This window comes from Sinocyclocheilus anshuiensis, unplaced genomic scaffold (assembly GCF_001515605.1).
Source record: "Sinocyclocheilus anshuiensis isolate Anshui unplaced genomic scaffold, SAMN03320099.WGS_v1.1 scaffold108, whole genome shotgun sequence".
In the NCBI taxonomy this organism is placed as follows: domain Eukaryota; kingdom Metazoa; phylum Chordata; class Actinopteri; order Cypriniformes; family Cyprinidae; genus Sinocyclocheilus; species Sinocyclocheilus anshuiensis.
This window is the reverse complement of record NW_015554071.1, coordinates 539,936-550,354: the sequence shown is the minus strand read 5'-3', so window position 1 is coordinate 550,354 and position 10,419 is coordinate 539,936. Positions and strand designations below refer to the sequence as shown.

Genomic DNA, 10,419 nt, shown 5'->3' with positions numbered 1-10,419 from the left:
TATAAAAAAAACTATTAGTATGCTACATTATCTTTACTGTAAACTTAAACTTTTATAACTTTTTTATACTTTCTTTTTTTGAAATGCTTTCACATCAGCAATAATCTTCTATGTGTCTTCTTTAAAAAGAGACCAAGCAAATAACTGTGACGTATACTGTGACTACAAATAAACAGAAACAGACGCGACTGAATAAGTATGTGTCCTCTTTCGTTTGTGAAATAATGGTAAATTACACTTTATTTCAATGTGACATTTTCAATCCTGACAAATTAATTCATTATGATCAATGCATCACTTATTAAAACATCGATGCTTTTGGATTTAAATCTTTAAGTAAACAACAAAAAATGCAAACAAACGGCCTCTCTTATCATGTTCGTTTTGTGATCGCGCTAGTTCCATTGATTTATTTCTGATTAGTTTTCTGATAACTTCTCTTTGTTGGTGAAATGCTGGGGTAGTGTGATGTTGTTCCTGAGAGGCGTGTAAAGGGCTGGTTTTAGTGAAGTGCAGCGGAGCTTCTGGCCTGACGGTGGAAACAGCATGATTTTGGGTCTGAGGCTATTAGTCCCACCTGGCCTGGAAAGCACTGGCTCGAACTGGCCGGACAGTGGAAAAGTGGCTATTTTTTGGGTGAAATATCCCTTTAATTAAAGGGTTAGTTCACCCAAAAATGAAAATTGGCTTGTGTTTTACTCACCCTCGAAGCATCCTAGGTGTATATGACTTTCTTCTTTCAGACGAATCCAGTCTGAGTTATATTAAAAATTGTCCTGGCTATTCCAAGCGTTATCATTGCAGTCAGCGGGTGTTGCAGTTGAACAGTCCACAAGTCGTCAAATAAAGCACGCATTCATAATAAACCGTGCCTCACACGGCTCCGGGGGGTGAATAAAGGCCTCCTGTAGTGAATCCATGTGTTTTTGTAAGAAAAATATCCATATTTCAAATGTAATAACTTTTCTATCACTTCCATCATCTGTCATACGCGGAAGGCGTTCAGGCGGATGGCGCAGCACGTCGGCGTTGCGTGATTAGTGACGAACGCAGAGAGACAACAAAACAAAATGCCGGTCACTAATTAGAAGTACAAACTTAAGATTTGCAAAGAAAAATGTTGGAGGATTTCGATATAAGCCAAGAGGAGACCGGTTTTCCTTTGCTAAAGTAAGGAAACTTTGCTTCCTTTGCTCCTTTAAACAAACTCGCGAGACTAGCATATCTCAGAGGCGCGCCTAATACGTCATACGCCTTCCACCGGAATGACTTCAGCATATGACAGAAACCGGAAGTGAGAGAAAAGTTTTTATTACGTTTGAAATATGGATATTTTTCTTACAAAAACGCATGGATTCACTACAGGAGGCCTTTATTCACCCCCCGGAGCCGTGTGAGGCACGGTTTATTATGAATGCGTGCTTTATTTGACGACTTGTGGACTGTTCAACTGCAACACCCGCTGACTGCAATGATAATGCTTGGAATAGCCAGGACAATTTTTAATATAACTCCGACTGGATTCGTCTGAAAGAAGAAAGTCATATACACCTAGGATGCTTCGAGGGTGAGTAAAACACAGGCTAATTTTCATTTTTGGGTGAACTAACCCTTGAAGATCTGAAAAAGTCACGGAAATATCTTTTATTTTTACATTTTTATTTCCAGTTATATTGAAGGACTGGAAATTTGCAACCTTTACGGTGGACATACATGACACACCGAATGGTAACATTTCTGTCATATGTCCCATTCCTGTCAAAATAAGCTGCAAAATGTACCATATGCATAGGAAAACTACACAATTTCAGTTGATATGAAAATCACAGTGCTGCATCTCATGCTATTGTACGTTCCTAGTGTGTGCTAAAAATGTAAGGCTGTTTTTATTTGCTCACCAGCAGCGATTCAGATGGCATCTTCTTGTATTTGTTCTGCTCTCTTTTTAGCCCCTCATAGGTCATGAACTGCAGTGCAGCATGGGAAGTCCCCACCAGTCCAGGCACGAAACCCTGCAGCGGCAGAACAACAAAATGAGGCTCACAAAACCACAATCACACAGTTACCTCAGACTAAAAGCAACGTCATCGTGTTCAACTAGACTAGACTAGAATTAAACTAGAAGGAAGTCTACTTCAATACGTAATCGTTTTAGCACAATCTGGCGTGGCTCACAAAGAATTTAGCCTATACTGTATTTAGGCCTAACTGGAAGCACAGGTTAAGAGCTGGATCAATCCTCTAAACATAACAAAATCACACCCTCTTGTGGCCCTACAGAAAACTACAATGTTACAGAGCAAAAAGCTGGATCAGCCCACTATTTAAAGTCAACATGAAATGCAATTCATTTTACATCCATAATGTGACACATATCAGAGTATGATATGATATTCAATGAGAACAGGTTATTAAGTTATTACTAGTAAATTATTACACTAATTTAGAATACAAAAGACAAACTTGCACAGATGACCCTTGTGAAAAAAAGAAAGCGCAATTAATTGTATTGAATGTGCACTTGTATTGTACTTCGAATCTTAAAAGTATATTTTTAAAAACTGTACTTGATGATAATATAATACTAATGAAATAAAAGGCCACTTAAGTGTACTTAAAGAGAACTTTCAGGACTATATTTCTAAACACACAAGTACATTTTTTTTAAATGGACTATGAAATGATGTCAAATTACTTTAAAGTACATTTTAAATCATATTTTAATAATCTTTTGTCATGTTTTAAAAAGTACACATATTTTGATGTTTTGACCAACATACTAAAGCACATATAAAGCACTTGATTATAATTTTAACTGTAGAGGGTTATTTGATATTACATTTAAAGTTAATATATTTTAGTATTAAATTCCAATGCCATCATTATTTATGTGTAGTTATAAATATATTTAAATACACAACATGTAAGTTTCACTAGAAATGAAGTATATTTTAGTTTACCATAAATGCTTGTCAGTACATTTTACAGCAGTACACTTTAACCATATTTCAGAGACAACAGAAGTATGAATAATGAAATTATATATAAAGATTAGTGCTGTCAAACCATTAATCACGATTAATCACATCCAAAATACAAGTTTTTGTTTACATAATATATGTGTGTGTACTGCGTATATTTATTGTGTGTATATATAAATACACACACATGCATGTATATATTCAAGAAAAATATGTTATATTTGTATATTAAATTTATTTATATATAATATAAATATACTGTATACATGTAAATATGTTCAAAATATATACTGTATGAGTGTGTATTTATATATACATAATAAATATACACAGTACACACACATATATTATGTAAACAAAAACTTTTATTTGGGATGCGATTAATCGTGATTAATCGTTTGACAGCACTAATAAAGATGTACTTACGTCCTGATTTACTGGGTTAAAAAAAACAACTAATTGCATTTAATACAAATTTAACCAATTACATCTTCATTTAATTGTAAATACCGTGCATTTAAGAAAACAATAAATGAAATTTGCACTTAAGTATATTTTTTTATGATACTATTTTCAAATTAAGTACTCTTTTTTTTAAGTATGCTGAAGTGCTTCTTTCTCACAAAGGGGAATTGTGTACCAAACGTGTGTTTCAGGAAGTAATTGGGACAAATGTTTAATTTCATGTTGACTTTAATCTTGAGATTAGCACACATGAAAGCTCTATTACATCTGCAACAGATCTCGGGTTAGTTTAAAATCTGTAGATGTACCCTGTAGAGTCCCGGGATACCCTCGTGACGGTATATTTTCACGAGGGCGTCCATCATTCCCTTGTACTGCTTCCGTGAAGGGTCTGCATTGTACTGCAGCACCAGCCGGGTCTTTGTCACCCAGACCGGGTTGGTGAGGCAAAGCGTCAGCATGCCTGGAAACATGGAACAGGGGACCTTCACACCAACATTTAACTAGTCTCTCCACCTTAGTGCTCTGTCTGAGATCTGAGACAAGTTTTTTACATGTAAAAGAGACCAATAGGAATAATAATTCATTGCTGTATTATCATTATGCGTCTAAAAATGCAGGCTGGGGTTGAGTATGTTTTTGGTCATACTGGTAAAGCTGAAGTGTGTTCATTTTCCATTAGTTAGTGATAGCATTGTATTGCACTGATATTGTTGGACTATTTTCTTCCTCAATATTCTTTTAGTGATGAATTGAAAAAAGCTGCGTGTTTCACTTCCTAAGCTGATACCACACTCTTGTTTCTTCTCTATTTTTTTGTCAGTTTCAAATCGGCCACATAGAAAACCGTTTTGAAGCTGGTCATTCTTGTTATGCAATGCACTTTCATATCCTCATCATATATATACAGTATATTAACACACAGGATGGAAATAGGATAGAAATTAAATTAGTTTCTTTTTTAAAATATCACAAACATAGGTAAATTTCAACCTTTGTGTAGAACCTAAATCTGGTAATTGTGAGGTAGTCTAAAATAAGAAATAAAGTCACATTGCTATGAGACATACAGTCGTAATTACAAGATATAAAGTTGCAATTACCTGTAATAAAGTTGCCATTTTGAGAAATGTAAAGTTGCAGTTTCTGTTTTAAATTTTTTTCCCATACAATTAAGTAAACAGAGAACTGGCAATTGACCCTTCACTAAGACCCGTCCTCCTAAATTACTTCTACTCCGACACACTTTACAGAAAAATGTCTCATAATGCTTTGAAGATTTCTCTGAAACAGCATTATTTTCAGTAAAACGTGCTAATTAGGTGGTAAAAACTGATTGCATATTATTCCTGCATTCTTGACTGGAATGAACTGTGATATTGCAAATAATTTTTCCCTGCCATTTTTCTTTAAAGAAATGAACGCAGTAACGTGATTAAAATCTGCAGAGACAGAATCAAGGCCAATGCTTCACGCAGTCAACGGCAAACAGAGAATCTCATTTAAACGCTGATAACATTAGTGTAAGTGAACTGAACGTACAACACATTTACTGTGCGACTGTGAACTCTTTAGTTACTACTGCATCTACTGTTACCTCAAGCAACACGTAAACGAATTAGAGGTAAGTTACTGTAAATTTGTGACCTGGCAACAATGTTTCATCATATTTTGAGCTCATTTCTGTAAAATCTGGTTTAAAACTAGGCCTGGGCGATAAAACGGTATCGGTATTTATCGACGGTACACCTTCATCGATAACGATAGAAAAAATGTTCGATATAGCGCACGATATAGGCACGTGCTATGAGTGACGCTTGTATGTGATGAGGAGATTGTGAATAAAGAATGAATATTAGTCGAATTTAAAATAAAAAAATTGCATTTGAATGCAAAAACGGTGCAATCGAATGTTAGGAGTGTGTCAGGGAGCGTCATCAGTGGCGTGCGAGATGCGGTGATGATAATGTAAGTGACGTTGTTGCATTTTAACGTTTTGTTAGTCTAGCCCACGAGACGCGCCGCTGCTGTGTTATTCATTCAAAATATTAGAAATATAGAAGCTCAATGCGTAGAACATCTTGATTAGGTTAAAACCCAAACCAAGCCATTCATACAGAACGCATATTCAGCGCATTTTTTAGACAGACAAATATGACTGCTGCACTCGCGTCATGCAAAGTTAAAACAGTTTAAACGTTTATAAAACACGTTGCGAATTTGTGGAGGTTTATTCTCTTTTGTTTTTAAATGCAATCTGTGTGAATGGCGCTTCGGCTCTTTGTATTAAGCAATGCATAAATACATTATGCTGTTTTGTTCATAATTGTTTATGCAATTTACGAAATTATATTTGATTTTTTTATATGTTAATTTAGACGTTATGCAAGTTTTTTATAGACAGTTGTTATTTCATTGCACTGAATAAACAATTCAAAATGTGCAGAGCGGGGGTACGCGAGGACTGGAATTGAGAACCGCTGTTCTAGACATGCCAAAAATATGAAGCTACAGCACAACAGCTCTTCTTCTTGGTTTTCTCTGACGCACTAACTCTGCAGCAGCACTTCTTCGTGTCTCGTCTGATGCTCTCACTCAACCAAGCGTTCTAACCACAACCTCGCCCCTCCCCACCCCCCAACCACTCGAATTTCTGTAGGCGGGAATTATTTGTAATGATATTCCAATGAGCCGCTTTGTGACCCCACCCCCCCAACCATTCAAATTTCTGTAGGCGGGAATTATTTGTAATGAAATTCTAATGGGCTGCTTTGTGATATCACAAAGCCCGGAAACCAAACGCTGTAGTCCAAACGAGCCGTTCGTTGCAGTTCTTGAAAAGGGATTTAAAAAAAACTAAATATCTCCCTTTGGAGTGGACTTTGAGATTTGTAACTTTCTAGATCTTTTTAATGCCCAAACATACACACTACACACTGACTAAAATGAAAAAAAGTGAAAAAGCATAATAGGACCCCTTTAAGACTTATTTAATCTGCATATAAAACATAAGAAAGATATTTGTTTAAATTTTATTTTGTGTTTGACTGTTAAAACAAAACAAAAAAAATATTTGTTGTCTTAATAAATCGAGTAAATTAAAAATACAGTGGTTAAATTTATAAAAAAATTCTATTGCTCTGTTTTAAAAAGGGTTATAAAAAATGTCAATTATCGATACTGAACGATATGAAACATTATATCGTTGATACGTTTTTTTAGCTATATCGCCCAGCCCTATTTAAAACTATGCAAAAATTTCCTAATTTTCCTTAAACTTACACTACCTTTTAAAAGTGATATTTTGTTTTTGAAAGACGTCTCTTCTTCTCAACAAGGTGGCATGTATTTGATCAAAAGGACAGTAAAAACACTAATAATTTGAAATATTATTCCAGTTTAAATAAACTGAATACATTTTAAACAGTAATTTATTCCTGTGATTGAAAGCTGAATTTTCAGCATCATTACTGCAGTCTTCAGTGTCACATGATCCTTCAGAAATCATTCTAATATGAGCAGTTCTCATTATTATCCATGTTGAAAACAGTTGTGCTGCTTCATATTTTTGTAGAAACTGTGATACATTTGTTTCTTTAAGGGATAGAAGAACAGCATTTATACGCAATAGAAATATCTTGTAACAATATAAGTATTTTACTGTCACTTTTGTTCAATTTAGCATGTCCTTGCTTAATAAAAGTGTTTATTATTTAATTTCTTTTAAAAAGAAAACTGTCTTGGTGGTGCTTCGTAAGGGTCACTTTATTAAGAAATCCGATCTCTAATCTAAATGTTTTAAATAAAACATGCCATTTTAGTTTTGTCGTCAATCTACGTATCCTCAATTTCACTTTCCATTCTGTTTAAATATCCTTTAAAATGACTACCTAATGACATCCTCCAGGAAATCATTTTTGGAGGGAAAAACAACAGCTTAAATGTCAATAAAACATTAGTGGATTTAATGATGTCTGTGAAGTTTTATGGTATTATTTGGTTTGTGTCACTCTAAAATATTCGATCGTCTTAAAAATAAACATGAAAATTGTATTACATTACCAACAACATTTCCATCCTGTTTGTTTGCTTATCATTGTGCAAACAATCAAGTTCAAGCCTCTGAGTTTGACCTGTTATCTTCAGTCTGGTCTATTTTAGTCAATTAAAACAAGCATAAACAAGTGGTTAACATCTGATAGTCACAGAGTGTGCGGCGTAGCCTAAAGTTCGGGCATAACAGGAATGATCCGGCGGAGGAACACAGCGTCTCCAAGGCCTCTGACATTCCAGCTGTTCCCGTCTCATAGCTGAGCTACAGATTTAGCTGTGTTTAGCTTGTCAGGCTCACAGGTGGCTCTTTCTCAAACTGACCTGCCTCCGCTGCAGACACCAGGTGTTCGCCAGCACTCAGCTCTGTTTGCCGTCCCTCCTGCGTGTACGCTTTAATAGCATTATAACTGCGGGAAGATGAGAAAGGACCACGTTATGGTCCCCAGAGTCATTTAGCACATGCATGTCTATTGTACAGTGCTGTAAACTGACCATCCTTTAAGTAACTGTTATTGAATCACCATGTGGATTTCAGGGAGGGTAGACTTAGAAAACATACATTACGTCATCATTTACTCACTTTCATGTCATTACAACCTGTAGGACTTGAGCAAATCAACAGTGCTGCTGGATATAAGACTGCTGAGCTACATCTCTCCAGATTTATTGTTATGGTCAGATCTTCACACTTAATCTTTTTTTTCCACAGCATGACTGATTCTATAAACAAAATATTAGGAGAAATGTTCTTCTTGACATTACAGCCTGCTTAGGACAAAGACCAAATCAACAAGGATCTACTACTTATATTTCAGTGTTGGCACCCGTGTAAAGTTGCACATACACAGTTTGTTTGCCAGTGATCCTGATCTGAAATCAGGTCAGATGAATTCCTGGAGTGTCTTCATAACTCATACAGTATCAACTGACACAGCACTGTTGGCAGCTTCTTTTTATGGCCTGTGAACTTTAAAGGATCCATGCCTTTTCAAGAAAGATCACTTCTATATTATTATTATTTTGTTATTATATCTTAATTGATTAATATGTTTATTTGTATTATTTATTTTTGTAAAAATAGTCAATATCAATGCCATTTACACTACTATTCAAACGTTTAAGGATAAATGTTTTCTGCTCACCAAGGCTGCATTTATTTGACTAAAAATACAGTAATATTATGAAATATTATTACAGCTTAAAAATTCAAGGACTCGTGTATGTCAAAAATGTTCCCATCTGGCATTTTTTTAATGCTTTAAAATGTTTTAGTAAAAATATACAGTATATATACACTGCTGGTCAAAAGTTTAGAATAATTAAGATTTTTTTTTTTTATGCTTTTGAAAGAAGTCTCTTATGCTCACCAAGTCTGCATTTATTAAAAATACAGTAATAACGTGAAATATTATTACAATTGAAAATTTGTTTTCAATTAACGTGTTTTATATTACTAATTAATTTCTATTATTTTGATATTTTAATTTATATTAAAATATATTACTAATATATTGTAAAATGTAATTTATTTCTGTGGTCAAAGCTGAATTTTCAGCATCATTACTCCAGTCTTCAGTGTCACATGATCTTCAGAAATCATTCTAATATGCTGATTTGCTGCTCAAGAAACATTTCTGATTAATAATTAAGGTTGAAAACAGTTGTGCTGCTTCATATTTTTGTAAAAACCATGACACTTTTTTTTTTTTTTTCAGAATTCTTTGATGAATAAAAAGTTTAAAAGAACAGCATTAATTTCAAATACAAATCTTTTGGAAAATTACACACATTTTTTTTTTTAATAAATTTAATGCAACCTTGCTAAAGTAGAGCAAGGTTTATTTAGCAAGTAAATAAAAAAAATTGTATTGACCCAAACTTTTGATCAGTACTGTATAGTCAGTGTTGGGGAGTAACTAGTTACATGTAATGAGTTATGTAATTTAATTACAAAATAAATGTAACTGTAATCCGTTACAGTTACTGAGAATTTTTTTTTTATTAAATTACATTTACATTTAGTCATTTAGCAGATGCTTTTATCTGTAACCTACTAAGTAACCTTCCCAACACTGAATATAGTGAAGTTGTGTTTAGAAATACATTCAAACAGGAAATTCCATTCCGTGCTTCCCTTTTCAACACAACTCTGACTACTTACAAGAGGAAGTACAGGCCCCACGATGCCCCGGCCCCCCAGATGTTGGGGGTCACACCTTGATAGAGACCTCTAATCCCTTCCAGCTTCCAGATGGTCTTCATGCAGTGCACCATGCTATCGTACTGGGGTCGCATTTTCAGACCATCACTTACTGGAACGAGTAAGAAACAGTGGGGGAAACAACACACTCCCACTTCTGCTTCAAAATAATCTAAAAATCTCTTTGAAAAAGACCAGTGCAAAGGTAAGACTAGCAGGCAAACTGTATCGTGCCCTCTGTGCGTGTTTTTCTAGTTTTCTGGGCTGCGTCTCAAAACCTTAGTGCTGTCAAACGATTAATCGCATCCGAAATAAACGTTTTGTGTGTGTGCTGTGTATATTTATTATGTATATATGAATACACATACATGCATGTATATTTTTAAGAAAAATATGTTAGGTTTACACAAATATATATATATATATATATATACATATATTATGCAAACAAAAACTTTTATTTCGGATGCGATTAATCGCGATTAATCGTTTGACAGCACTACAAAACCTAGAGAGCATGACACAGTTGTTCAGATTGTGAAACTGAATACACATAGCGTTATGTCTCTGCTGTTTGTATAGCAATTTCAAGAATTTAATCATTTCATTTATTTACCAGAAATAATGGAAAACTATGAGTAATTTATTTTTTATTTATATTTATTCATATTATTGTTTTTTTTTTTACAAATTTTTTTTTTAAAAGCCTGTCTAAACCGT

The 10,419-nt window shown here is 34.3% G+C and overlaps 1 protein-coding gene across 1 annotated transcript in view; it reads right to left on the bottom strand.

The window, feature by feature from the left end:
- The window catches only part of LOC107668716 (mitochondrial folate transporter/carrier-like), a 14,931-nt gene that overhangs the window by 3,863 nt on the left and 649 nt on the right, over positions 1–10,419 (bottom strand). The window contains exons 3-6 of the mRNA XM_016460687.1: positions 9,661–9,811; positions 7,821–7,906; positions 3,755–3,909; positions 1,899–2,012 (exon numbers count right to left, since the gene is read on the bottom strand). Of these exons, the coding sequence (XP_016316173.1) occupies positions 1,899–2,012; positions 3,755–3,909; positions 7,821–7,906; positions 9,661–9,811 (506 nt within the window). The remainder of the gene's footprint in view (positions 1–1,898; positions 2,013–3,754; positions 3,910–7,820; positions 7,907–9,660; positions 9,812–10,419) is intronic.